General features: G+C 38.2%; 1 protein-coding gene across 11 annotated transcripts in view; it reads right to left on the bottom strand.

Moving 5' to 3' along the window:
- Lrrc7 (leucine rich repeat containing 7) overlaps positions 1 to 14,908 on the bottom strand; it is a 505,524-nt gene that overhangs the window by 216,305 nt on the left and 274,311 nt on the right. For all 11 annotated transcript variants that reach the window (XM_029475023.2, XM_029475017.2, XM_029475018.2 and 8 more), the window contains one exon: positions 14,228 to 14,284. In XM_029475023.2, the coding sequence (XP_029330883.1) occupies positions 14,228 to 14,284 (57 nt within the window). The remainder of the gene's footprint in view (positions 1 to 14,227; positions 14,285 to 14,908) is intronic.

Here is a 14,908-nt window from a genome sequence, read left to right as displayed (position 1 = left end):
TCCATACCTATTCAACATTGTACTTGAAGTCCTAGCCAGAGCAATTCGACAACAAAAGGAGATCAAAGGGATACAAATTGGAAAAGATGAAGTCAAAATATCACTTTTTGCAGATGATATGATAGTATATATAAGTGACCCTAAAAATTCCACCAGAGAACTCCTAAGCCTGATAAACAGCTTCGGTGAAGTAGCTGGATATAAAATTAACTCAAACAAATCAATGGCCTTTCTCTACACAAAGAATAAACAGGCTGAGAAAGAAATTAGGGAAACAACACCCTTCTCAATAGTCACAAATAATATAAAATATCTTGGCGTGACTCTAACTAAGGAAGTGAAAGATCTGTATAATAAAAACTTCAAGTCTCTGAAGAAAGAAATTATAGAAGATCTCAGAAGATGGAAAGATCTCCCATGCTCATGGATTGGCAGGATCAACATTGTAAAAATGGCTATCTTGCCAAAAGCAATCTACAGATTCAATGCAATCCCCATCAAAATTCCAAATCAATTCTTCAACGAATTAGAAAGTGCAATCTGCAAATTCATCTGGAATAACAAAAAACCTAGGATAGCAAAAACTCTTCTCAAGGATAAAAGAACCTCTGGTGGAATCACCATGCCGGACCTAAAGCTCTACTACAGAGCAATTGTGATAAAAACTGCATGGTACTGGTATAGTGACAGACAAATAGACCAATGGAATAGAATTGAAGACCCAGAAATGAACCCACACACCTATGGTCACTTGATCTTTGACAAGGGAGCTAAAAACATCCAGTGGAAGAAAGACAGCATTTTCAACAAATGGTGCTGGCACAACTGGTTGTTAACATGTAGAAGAATGCGAATCGATCCATTCCTATCTCCTTGTACTAAGGTCAAGTCTAAGTGGATCAAGGAACTTCACATAAAACCAGAGACACTGAAACTTATAGAGGAGAAAGTGGGGAAAAGCCTTGAAGATATGGGCACAGGGGAAAAATTCCTGAATAGAACAGTAATGGCCTGTGCTGTAAGATCGAGAATTGACAAGTGGGACCTCATGAAACTACAAAGCTTCTGCAAGGCTAAAGACACCATCAATAAGACAAAAAAATCACCAACAGACTGGGAAAGGATCTTCACCTATCCTAAATCAGATAAGGGACTAATATCCAATATATATAAAGAACTCAAGAAGGTGGACTCCAGAAAGTCAAATAACCCCATTAAAAAATGGGGCTCAGAACTGAACAAAGAATTCTCACCTGAGGAATACCGAATGGCAGAGAAACACCTGAAAAAATGTTCAACATCCTTAATCATCAGGGAAATGCAAATCAAAACAACCCTGAGATTCCACCTCACACCAGTCAGAATGGCTAAGATCAAAAATTCAGGTGACAGCAGATGCTGGCGAGGATGTGGAGAAAGAGGAACACTCCTCCATTGTTGGTGGGATTGCAAGCTTGTACAACCACTCTGGAAATCAGTCTGGCGGTTCCTCAGAAAATTGGACATAGTACTACCGGAGGATCCAGCAATACCTCTCCTGGGCATATATCCAGAAGATGTCCCAACCGGTAAAAAGGACACATGCTCCACTATGTTCATAGCAGCCCTATTTATAATAGCCAGAAGCTGGAAAGAACCCAGATGTCCCTCAACAGAGGAATGGATACAGAAATTATGGTACATTTACACAATGGAGTACTACTCAGCTATTAAAAAGAATGAATTTATGAAATTCCTAGCCAAATGGATGGACCTGGAGGGCATTATCTTGAGTGAAGTAACACAATCACAAAAGAACTCACACAATATGTATTCATTGATAAGTGGATATTAGCCCAAAACTTAGGATACCCAAGATATAAGATACAATTTGATAAACGCATGAAACTCAAGAAGAATGAAGACCAAAGTGTGGACACTGTGCACCTTCTTAGAATTGGGAACAAAACACCCAGGGAAGGAGTTACAGAGACAAAGTTCGTAGCTGTGATGAAAGGATGGACCATTTAGAGACTGCTGTATCCAGGGATCCATCCCATAATCAGCTTCTAAACGCTGACACCATTGCATACACTAGCAAGATTTTGCTGAAAGGACCCAAATATAGCTGTCTCTTGTGAGACGATGCCGGGGCCTAGCAAACACAGGAGTGGATGTTCACAGTCAGCTATTGGATGGATCACAGGGCTCCCAATGGAGAAGCTAGAGAAAGTACCCAAGGAGCTAAAGGGATCTGCAACCCTATTGTTGGAACAACATGATGTACTAACCAGAACCCCGGAGCTCTTGTCTCTAGCTGCATATGTATCGAAAGATGGCCTAGTCGGCCATCAATGGAAAGAGAGGCCCATTGGACTTGCAAACTTTATATGCCCCAATATAGGGGAATGCCAGGGCCAAAAGAATGGGAATGGGTGGGTAGGGAAGTGGGGGGCGCTATGGGGGACTTTTGGGATAGCATTGGAAATGTAATTGAGGAAAATATGTAATAAAAATATTAAAAATCAAAAAAAAAAGAATCTACTCAAACTTGATATTTATTTTCATCATTGAAATCGAGCATATTAGAATAACTAACTTAAGGAAAACATCTCTGTATACTACTCTGGTGCAGCAGTTAAGCCATTTGATGACATTGCCAACATGTTTGAAAACAAAAATTAGCAACAAAACTGAACATCTGGTATGCTCTCCCTAAAGCCCGGGTAGTGGTTGTCAAGTGATGTGAGATAAAGAGAATGTAAATTATATTTGAATTATTAAGTGACCAAAAATCCCTTGTGATTGACAGATTGTTTAATGCACTTAGCTTCTATTGACTTACAGTCTTGAAAAAAAAAATGTAAGCATTGGCTACCTGCCCAGCTGCTTGGTGTGACTAGATGCACTGAGGTACTTACTTCATGTCATGGCACCTGCTTTCTTGTAGCAAAAGTTCTTTGGGAACTCCCACATTGACCCCAATGAATGAATGAATGAATAAACAAATAAAACAAATAAACAAAAAGTTACAGCTCTTCTCTGTGCAGTTTCCAGTCTTCTTGGGGGATATATTTATACTACTCCTACATTTATACCATGTCCAATTCCTTTCATTCTTGAAGCTTCTGTTCCTACAACCACCTTGATTTTCTCCTGAATCCCCTTTTCCTTTCTGCAGGGCCATTCCCATTAGCTTGTAAGGACACTTTGATCCAATAGTTTCCATCAGACTGTCCTTGTCCAGTTATACTTCACGGCTTGGTTTTGTAGTTAAGCCTGAGGAATTCTCTGTACTTGCTTTCTGCTAATCTGTACTTTCCAACCATTCTGATGAGCTGATCACACTGCACTCCTGAAATAGCTCCCATTGATCTATTGATGACCCATCTAGCTGAGGCTGATCTGCAGCTTTCTCTTCCTGTCGTACTTGACTTCTCATCAGGGATGGGTACAGCTGACTCCTCTCAGTTGTCTTTTTCTGGATTTCTGCTGCTCTCCCTGTATGGCTTTTTCTTTTTTAACTCTTTGTCCCCCACTTTTAGGGTATTTTATAGGCTTCTCCTCAATGCTCAAACAATAAAAAATGATATGTTCGAAACTCAGGTCTGGGTCTTATCATATACTCCTTCCTTTGACAACTTCAGTGAGTGCCTTAATTTTAAATTTTGCTATGTGTGGATGATTCTTAGGTTTGCATTTCTTCTTCCTTGAGTAGATGCTTTTTGCAACTGCCTATACTTGATTGTCTTGCCAACATCAGAAAACCATGCTTCTCTCCACCTGCTCCTCTTCTAGTTTTCTCCATATCCAGAAACTGCCCCGAAGCATGTCTAACCTGAACTAGGGAAGCTCTCTCTCTAGTTTCTGTTTTTTCCTCTTATGGTATTCTGTTTGTCAAACTGCCTCTGAGTCCAGCATGACTCCTTTCTTCTTCCTTACCATCTTCAGAGCTACTGTCTTACCTGCAGTGACAATTTGCAAACATTAAGTGCTGCAGTGGTTTCCTGACAGCATTCCTCTTTCAGTCAGTTTTGGATGACTCTACAGAGCAGCTGGCTGGTAGTTCTTACATTCTGCCACAGATTTCTCTTGCTGAAAGTCTCAGTGGCTTCTTAAGAACAGCATGCATCCTAATTCTGAAACACAGCTCACAAAATTCTCATAATTTTGCTCCACACACTGCCTGCCTCTATTCTTAGGCCTCCTCACCCAAGCTCACCACACTTAAAGTACTCTGACTTTCTCTTCGACACATCAAGCTTATGTTGTATAAATGTCTCGAGCTTCACATTTGTGGTCCCCATGACTTCTCTTCTTCTATAGATTGCACCTTTCACATTCTTATTTCAAAACACAAACTCTACCTTTTTACAAAGGTCTCCCATGAGCAATTTATCTAAAATTGAAAGAGTTTGCCAAACTCTCCCCAAACTCAGATACCAAAATTCTCTAATCTTCCAATTTCTTCAGAGCATCCATGTATATTTCTTTTTTTATTAGATATTTTCTTCATTTACATTCCAAATGCTATCCCTAAAGCCCCCTATATCCTCCCCCTGCCCTGCTCCCCACCCACTCCTGCTTCCTGGCCCTGGCATTCCCCTGTACTGGGGCATATGATCTTTGCAAGACCAAGGGCCTCTCCTCCCATTAATGGCCGACTAGGCCATCCTCTGCTACATATGTAACCTGAGACACAGCTCTGGGGGGTACTGGTTATGTCATATTGTTGTTCCTCCTATAGGGGTGCAGACCCCTTTAGCTCCTTGGGTACTAAGTGGTTGTATTTTGTTGTCTGCTTCACCACCACAGTTGAAAGTCACTGATGTGGAGTGACTTCTACTTGCCACTGTTATATCCATCCTAAAACAGAGTCTAACTAATATCTGATATATGAGTTACTACAGCTATTTCTAATAGACTTTCCTTATTATATGAAGTGAGAGCTTATCAGGATGATGGAGATCAGCCTGCAGTTTCTTTTTAGAGAGTTAAGGGCTAACGGTGGGTGAAAACAGGCTTATGGTCTTAAAAGTCACATAGGTTTTGACATTGCTGTGTGCAGTGATCACATATAGGTTTTGATGGTGCTATACAAGCTATGAGAAAGCAAGGCTTTTCATCCATTTTCTCTTAAAAATGTAGACATCAGAACTTCCTTTTATGAATCAAATATGTATTCTAAAATGTACATCTATTTAAATGGATGCAATAATTCAAGACATGTCTTTTAACATTGTCTTTATGTAAGAATTGTGATTCCATTTTTCTTTTGGAAATTGCATAAAACACTTAAGCAGAATGGAAAGTTTGCTATTAGAGACATTTAATTTAGAAATTGCAAAATGCAGTAGCCAAAAATTATCCTTAACATTATTTTAGTGTAATTAAAACATAAAAATTATCAAAGTGCCCTGAACATTTCCAAGACACTACAAATGTTGCTTTTTAATCCATCCACATGCCAAGATCCATTATTATATCTCATCTTTTTAAAATGTATATAAATCCAAAAGGTTGATAAGAGTTATAGCTTTTCAATCAAATTAACTTCATTTTCAATCTTGTTCATAATATTATAGAGGATTTATTTTATGACTAGAAAAGATTGCCATTAAGTGGTAAATGTGAACAGAAGTCCTATTAAGACTATAAATAAAGTTTAAATTTACAAAGAAAGAAATAGAATTATAATGTAGTTGGGGAAAAGACTTGGGCCTTTTTGAATGAATTTTAAAAACCAAATATGTGTTTTATTTTAAATAAAATAGTCAATAGAGTAAGTGTTTTGACAAAGAAAAAAATCCCACAATGTTTAAAGGCCATAATAGGACAAAATAAAATCTTATTACACCAAGAGGAAATAGAAAATATGATTTAGAGAAACAAAAGTCATGGAATTAGCATCTTACATGAATTTAAAAAAAATATTTCTTAGCTCTGATCTTTAATGCCATATAAACTATGTCAAACAATAGGAATTTAGAAATAATTTTCTTCATTTGTTTATCAGAAAGTAAGGATTTTTAAAGATGTATGCCCCACCATGCCACAGGGGCATGTGTTCCACAATGTTCATAGCAGCCTTATTCATAATAGCCAGAAGCTGGAAACAACCTAAATGTCCCATGATAGAAGAATGGATACATAAAATGTGGTTCATTTACACAATAGAATACTACTCAGCTATTAAGAATTAGGACTTCCTGAGTTTTGCAGGCAAATGGATGGAACTAGAAAATATCATCCTGAGTGAGGTAACTCAGACACAAAAGGACATGCGTGGTATGTACTCACTAATAAGTGGATATTAGCAAAAAAATAAAAAAAGTAGAGAATACCCAAGAATACAGTCCACAGAACTCAAAAAGCTCAACAAGCTGAAGTGTCCAAGTGAGGGCACCTCAGTCCCACTTGGGAGAAAGAAGAAAGCAATCACAAGTCAGGAGGGAGAGAGGGAGGGAGGGAGAGAGGGAGGGAGGGAGAGAGGGAGGGACCTGGGAGGGAAAGTAGACAGGGTTGGTGGGGAGTAGGGGGGAGAGGGGAACCTGATCTGATATTGGGTGAGGGAAAAGGACTGAAGCCCTGAGGGCCACCAGAAAAAATGTATACAGGCAACCTCAGGAAATAGAAGGTTGGGGATACCCCCCAGAATGCATCAGAGACCTGGGAGATTCCCTGGACTCAAAGGAAGGGACCTTAGATGAAATGCCCAACAATAGGGAGAGGGAACTTAAAGAGCCCAGCTCCAGCATGAAAACAGGGCATCAAGTGAGGGATGGAGTTGCCATCCCACAGTCACACCTCTGACCCATAATTGTTCCTGTCTGAAAGAATTACAGGGATGGAAATGGAGAGGAGCCTGAGGAAATGAAAGTTCAGGGACAGGCCCAAAGTGGGATCCAGCTCAAGGGGAGGTCCCAAGGCCTGACACAATTACTGAGGATATGGAGGGATCTATCATGACTGCCCTCTGAAAGACCCAACAAGCAGTTGAAAGAGTCAGATGCAGATATTTGCACCTAACCAATGGACAGAAGCAGCTGACCCCTGTTGTTGAATTAGGGAAGGCAGAAAGAAGCTGAGGAGAACAGTGATCCTAAAGGAGGGCCAGCAGTCTCAAGTAATCTGGACCTCTGAGATCTCTCAACACTGGACCACTAAACAAACAGCATATACCAGCTGATATGAGGTCCACAAAACACATACAGTAGAGGACTTTTGGATCTGTGTTCATTCAGAGATGATGCACCTAACTCTCAAGAGACTGGAGGCTCCAGGGAATTTAAAGCTCAGGTGGGGTAGGGGTTGGGGGCATCCACGTGGAGATGGGGTGGGGTGGGGAGGAGGTGTGGGATGTGGAACAGACGGAGGGTGGATGGGGGGGGGCAGGGACTGGAATATGGAGTGTAAAAAATAAATTAAAAATAAAATTAAAATAAACACATAAATAAAAAAATAAAGTTACTTTTAGCTGAAAAAAAGAAAGAAAAGGAAAAAAAAAAGATGTGTATTGCATAGGGTAAGACCTGAAATAATCTTGATTCGCGTGAAAGAATAGAAAATTTGCCAAGAGTTGGGAAGAGTGTGTCTTTTACTGCCTTTTACTGAGCTTGCTGGGTACCAGGAACAGATTAATCATGAAGAATCCTTCTTACAATTACAAACCAAAGAATGGGGAACAGGATTCTTGTAAACATTAAGAAAAACAGATCTGAAAAAAGAATTCATCTCTTTTTTTCTGTGCCTTGGGAGGACCAGGAGAGACCTCTTCCCCAGCCTACAAGAAGACAAAGTTGCAAAGGGATGACATCTTCGTGTCCACTCCCTTGCAGGAAGCTATGGAGCTGGAGTATCAGATGGTATAAACAAGATGATGAAACCTTCACAAACTAAGCAAACTAGTTCTCTGAATAAAACTACAATAAGATCATTTTTTTTAGTGCTTTGAAACTGTTTAGCATAAATTTCCACTCTGGTTACAGAATTCATGATTGAATTGTACAACAAAGCAATACAATGGTTGAAGGACGGTTTTGAATTTTTCAGAACAAAAAAAAAGGATATGTCAAGAGAGGTTCTCAGTGCTAGGAAGCTGCATTGACTTAATATACAAGGAAGCTTTGTATCATAAAGTGTTAGAAGCTAATGAATCTGGACATGCAGAACAGCTAAAAAGGACCTCAGCATGGCTATCTTATGAAAGTTGGTGCACTTCCAAATTGATACATGTCATGATATATTTTAGAAAGAACATTCTGGAAACAATAGAAAGACAGATTGCAATGGTACAGGTGATGAGGATGGGGATGCTAGAGGCAAAGGCTAGTGTGTAGGAGCTTGAGGAGGCAACAAGTAGGGAAGGTACTCAGGGGTGACAGAAACTGATGTGGACATGTAGGAAAAGCATGTGCAGTTCTCACTTCCAAGGTGAGCAGTGCTCTGTGCAGGATGCAGGGGTGAAGGTGCTTTTGGTCCTGAACTGGAGAGGATACTGTATCTGAGACCTGGTTGTAGATGAGTGGAACAGAAACTTGTGCTAAAGCTCAGGTTTCAGTGAAGACACTGGTGATTCTTAACATGGGGTTAGCATCCGAGAGCATGGTGACAGAACTAATATGCAGGTTCTCTGTGTATGTTCCTGCCCCAAGATGCTGAGAACAAGGTGATGTTACTATGTGGTACACAGCATGCTGTTACAGACATTCCATTCATTCCAAAGCCATGCAGGAGGAGGATAGCATCATGTTAACCTGAGTTTTCGTGTCTATGGAGAGTGAGTTTGACAGTGAAGACACAGACTTTGGTTATACATATTTCCTGATATTGAGTAAGTTGATAATTTTTATTATGTTCATTACTACTTAATTCAATATTTAGTCAAAGAAATAAATTACCATCCTAAAATGGAAAAAGTTAATTTTTAAAATTTAATAATTTGATGCCTAAACTTTAAAAATACTTTATTGAGGAGACACTGTCTGTGAGTTCTTATTAAGTATTGCTACAAATAAGCATTTATCACTATTTTATTTTATCATTTATCACTATATTATATTTATATAATTTATATCACTATATTATATTTATATTATTTTATCATTTATCACTATATTTTATTAAGATTTTTCCTATAAAGAAACAAAAATTAGTATCAAACCCTTTGTGATAGATTTTTAAAAAGACACAATAAAAAAATCACGTAAATCATAGTATTTTTAACACATATAAATATCATGAACTCTCTTGTAAATATTTAACTATAAAAGTTCCAAGTATTATTTGCATCAGCAGTTACTCAATATTTTCAGTTTTAAAGAGGGAATGATATCAAATCTTCCTTAAAGTAAGAATGATCTGGTTCAGAGAAGATTAAAAACTCAAACAAGTCATGAGGGCCTGACTACAAATGCAGGCTGTTTGTCTTTAAAAAATTGGCCACTCACACACATCTGCACTTCTCAAGGTTCAGGCTAATCACTCTGTGCGATGCTAACTTAGGTGCTCTTCTGAAGCCTTCTGATTTTATCATCTTGCAGCTTTCATCTCGAGGCAAATGAAAGGATCGGGGCTCAGAGCAGCTATTTACTGGAGCATGGAGCACAGAGTGATTTAGATTCCCAGGGGTTATCTGCTTTTTGCCTCCACTTTACATGTTCCTACCATTCCCTCAGTAGTCTGAAATCTTAATTAAACTAGTTCATAGGATAGCTCATAATCTTTCTTTGCATGAGCCAATTGAGAGTCCATGTTTTATGTTTTAGAGGATAGCATAAAATTGTACACTTACACTACATTATAGTTTATAAGCTGTTGTTATGTCAAAACATCAGCCACCAGGTGAAAAATGTGCCACTCTCTAAGGCCAGAGGAACTGACATGGTTTTCCTTGGGAAGCGAGCTTGTCATTATGTCTGACCCATAAAGAAAACTCAGAATGGGATGACACTATGCTCAGCAAAACCATGACACATTGAAGATTTATAAGAATGTGAGCTAATATAATTATAAAATACAAATATCTGACTATAAATTTCAGATAGAAAATCAGAATTAATAGAAACACCAAGAAGCCATTCAGGAAGCTGTGCCTGACAAGGGCATTTTTTTTCCCTGTAAAGCACTAGAAAACCCATTAAAGTATTTTACTGAAATGGAGGTTGAGTACCATCCATCAACAACACACTGATCAGAGAGGAAAAGAGGCTGTGGTCCTACTGCCCAGATCAGAATGCATCCTTGCTTCTGAGCTTTTTAATTTTTTTTCTGTTGACATTGATAGTCTGTATCAAAACAGAAGACGAAGAGAGGAAGAACATGGTACCCCAGGCAAATCTGTCAATAGACTTGCCTTAGTAAAGAAGAATAAAAGTTCGTCCATGAAAATTAAGTACATGTAACATACATTACGTTAGTGAATTGTCTTATGCTACCTAAGTTTGTTGGAAGAACATTGGGGTGAGGAGGCCATCCTTGTCTCAGACTCAAGCATGTTTATTTCAAGAATCCACTCAAACTTCCCATCCTGTGACTGGTTGGCTCCTTACTTCAGTGACAGGGATAGGGGAGAACAGGAAATAGCTCAGTTAAAAACATGGCACCCTTGAGAGCAGTCAGGTTATAGAAACTCTGCACTGGGAAGGGAAAGGAGGAAGATTATCAGTAGAGAAACTTTGTTCCTCTGTTGATTTCTGTGGGATGCTGTAAGCTTCTGGTTTGACTATGTTACCTTTGATTTCTCTTTCTGTATTTCCACTGCATGTTCTAAGTGCCTGATTTGATGGCTTTTACTTCTGTTTGCTGTTTCTATCTGCTGCTTCTGTCATCTGCTGCTTCTGTTTGCCTGCTGCCTGCCATTTGTTTTTTTATTTTGGCTTTGGTGAATACTGTATAAACTTACTCATTTGAAACCTAAAGTACAGCTGTAATAAATCACTCTATGGACTGTAAGGAACAACACGTTACTTGGAAATGAGTACTTTAGAAATCTGAGTGATAATTATGAATATAAACACCATTTTGTGGGGGGTGGTGGTGGAGGTGAAACAGGATTTCTCTGTGTAGCCCTGGCTGTCCTGGAACTCACTTTGTAGACCAGGCTGGCCTCGAACTCAGAAATCTGCCTGCCTCTGCCTCCCAAATGCTGGGAGTAAAGGTGTGTGCCACTGCCTGGCCTATAGACACTATTTATATGTAAAATATATAACATGTACATAGCGCAAACATACAGTTCCTTTCAATTGAAACACGGTGGCTTTTATACTTGAGTTTCTTACTTTATACATGTAAATTGTCCCTTTGATCCCTGTGTCCATAAGTTTTTAGAAACAAAACTGGTAACTTCCTTGTATTGATCATTCTTTTATCCTTAGACATCATCTTTAAAAGTAACAATTTAGAGTAAGATTTAATCAAATTATAAAAAAGTGAGCAAGGTTTCCCCTACCCTTTTCTTCTATTCTTTCTAGTCATCTCCCTCTACCCCCCCACACTTCTCACAAGATCTGAGGGCTACTAACTACAACTTGAGAGTAAGTAGCCTTATATGTGTAAGACTAAAGCCTCTCCCTCACAGCCAGCACCTTAGAAAGCATAGAAGCATATTCCAGACAGAAGGCTCTAGGAAGCTGTAACCCTGTCAACAGTTGGGGATCTCATCTTCTGAGATGAACCAGCCAGGAGCCACCCTTTCAATTCTGACACCCAACTGAAACGAAGGAACAGACAGGCAAGTAAACATAAACAAAATGAAGCAAACAGAGCAGGTTTCCCTTCACATCTAACATTCCTCTGAGACTAGTCCCACCCTTTGAGATTACCACCCAGAACACAGAATAATTGTGCTTTAAGAAGTGGTATTATTGAATCTCAAGGTTTTTCCTTTGTATTATACATTACTTTTGGATGCTTGGTGTCTTCTTTCACCACATCCAGTTGACTTGACAAATTTCAATGAGTTTATAAGCAGATGTCTGAGGGCCTAACTATCACTACCATTTGATACTCCTAGAGAATAGTGACAGGGGATATTGTGTGGAGATGGACTGCTTATGCTTGCATTTTTAAACGAAGACACATATCCTAGGTTCCCCATATATAAAGCCCATCACATTAATACAGGAATGTATTCTAATGTTACTTATCATAGCATTTGTAGCCTGTAAGACAAAAATAAGGCCAACCAACCAACCAACCAACTTATCAAACAAAGGAAAAGTAAAGGCCCACCAACATTCTCCAGCTTGTTTGTATCACCAAGGAAACTACATGCTCTCAATTCTCTAAGAAGATATTTTGAAACTAAAATAGTTTTTTTTAAACTGCATTTAATTTTTTTCATTGGAAAAGCAAACTAAAGGAATGTACAAAGCTCTCATGCACTTCTAAGTTATAGGTACAGATGGTGATTGAATAATTGGCTATATGTGGAAACAGGGTTTACTTTATTCAACAGAACGTCTTTATGTAATTTTCATTCCATAGATGTCAAAACTAAAGTAAAGTACCATACATTCTCTGTCTATATATTGCTTCTTAGATTCTTGTTGACACAGAATAAAACAAACATTCTGAATTGCAAATAGCTCTAAAAATGTTTCTTAAATATAAAAGTTATAGCTGTGACATGTACAGCAGTCTACCAAAGACACTCAGTATCCTTCTCTAAGAGACTTTGACAATGATTTACATTCCCAAACAGCCCAGGTACATTGTTAAACTTAACTTAATTTTACTTAATACAGGTGGTATTCTGAAAACCCATAGAATACCCACATATCAGGAGTACTATTACTCATTGCCTATGAAGTCCATATTATAAATTGATATTATTAGGTTATACCTTACATATTATGATGTACATCAAAAAAGTACTAAAATTCTTACAACTTACATTGGGTTTATTTTATAGTTCAAGCTGAAATCTTATATGAGGAGGCTGCCTCTTCCCCTCTGTACTCTCAGGGTATTCTCCCAGAACTGAATGCATATAGTCAGATGTAAGCAATCACTGCTCTTCCCTCTTGGTTCATGTTCCACCTGGCTGTGTTTCAGTTTTCAAGGTGACAAGCAAAAGTCACCCAGATGAAACAGTAGCAGTAGTTTTCTGTATAGGAGTAGGAGACCAACACTGAACACACACCACCCCATTTCTACCTGTCTAGGACTATGGTCCAGGAAAGGTATTGCTTATATACAGGATGTTGTAATGTGGAACACACCCTCCCCTTTGAACTTTTCTTTGTAACTGCCACATAGGGAGAATCACACATGCCTCTCCATGTGTCTGTCTAAGTGAATTCCAGAGCATGGCAGGGACTCCTCATCATATCCATGTGCTGCGTAGCAGTGATGAAAAGTTCATGAATTACATAACACACAATTGCACTTAAGTTAATTTATCAGTATATTTAGCCTCATTTGCTGGAAGAATATATTTTAAAAGAAAAAATTAAGATTAAGTTTTAATCTGGTGGAGTAAGATGTTTGAGCGTTGTTGAAAGTTTGGAAATAAATTGATATACTTGCTGCCTTGCAAAACTTAAGTAAAGCAATAAGAGTAACAAGACATACATTGAACCACCACCCAGACAAAGCACATCATTTTACCTGAGCAAAAAAAAAAAAAATTGAAAATTCATTTTGATCTTGGAAAACAATTATTCGTGTACAGTTCATATCCTGTGATTGTACACGAATGAAAGAAAGTAGAGGAAAACAAAACATTTTACAAAGATGTGTAAAATTAGCTTTTGCTTTAGAATGTTCTGAATATTTATATAAACCATCTTTTAAAAAGACTGGTTGGAAGCAACAAATGAATAAGTGAACAGAACCTTTTCTTTTTAAGTTGCTAAACCACTTTAATTTAATTTTTTTCCTTTAAAAACTTCTGGCTTTGATGTACAACTGTAAACTGACTCAATTCACAGTTTAACCTGAGGTGTGAAGCATCTGAGGCTGAAGCCTGGGAAACTGCCTCTGGTTGTAAGACTGACACAAATGCTGGTTCAGACTTGTGGCAAGGCTCTTTAGCCATGAGCAAACCTCTGCCGGTGAGCTGCTTTGCAAAGCAGGAAGCTTACTACTTCATATGAGTCTACAGTTTACTGTAGAATTTGGCCTTTAGTTAGATGTGTAAAATAATTCACTCAAAATTGCAAAGCTGCTGTGATAAAATCAAAAAGACATTTTTCTAGCAGTGAAAAGTCACAACAGAGACCCTGGAAAAGACGCTGTCACTTACTTTGGTAGAGTTTTCAAGTGATTTTCTCTTAACTCCAGTATTCGCAATTTGACAAGTCTGTAGAGAAGATTTTAAAAAATTACTCATCATTGTTTCTTATAAAAGCATTTACATGGCAAAATAAACAAACTACCATTAATTAGACAAAAATACTCAGCTGCTTTAGTATGGTGTCAGATATTTATTTATAATTTTAATGAGTATGAGTATTTTGCTTGCATGCATGCCTATGCACCATGCGTGAGCTTGTGCCAGATTTTAAATAAATATGTAAACTAATAATGTGCAGGGTTGTTTCACCCCTGGCCAATGGCAAAATGCTAAAACTAAAAATATTTGATTGTATCTTTGAATTCCAGTCTTCTAAGTTCCTAATGTTTCATAGAAGTACATTTTCTTTTACATTTAATAAGCCTGTTTGTTCATTAGATTATTGAGTATCTTCAGTAATTTCAGGTGTTATGCTCATTGGGATGTCGCAAAGCTTTTCATTGAGAGACCATAGACATACCTGAAAGACAGACAGAGGTAAGAGGCCTTGGTTTGGTGTGAAGACAGGTACATGAACATCCTGTCTCTATGATAGATTATGCAAGCTAATCAACCCTGTTATCCTCTTAACTTTAGTTTCCTCATCAATAACACTAAATCCTCAGGTTGAATATTTTAAATGATATCATG

The sequence above is a fragment of the Mus caroli genome, unplaced genomic scaffold (genome assembly GCF_978045245.1).
Source record: "Mus caroli unplaced genomic scaffold, Mus_caroli_1 scaffold_3, whole genome shotgun sequence".
Classification (NCBI taxonomy): domain Eukaryota; kingdom Metazoa; phylum Chordata; class Mammalia; order Rodentia; family Muridae; genus Mus; species Mus caroli.
The sequence above is the reverse complement of the archived record's forward strand: the minus strand, read 5'-3'. Positions and strand labels throughout refer to the sequence as shown.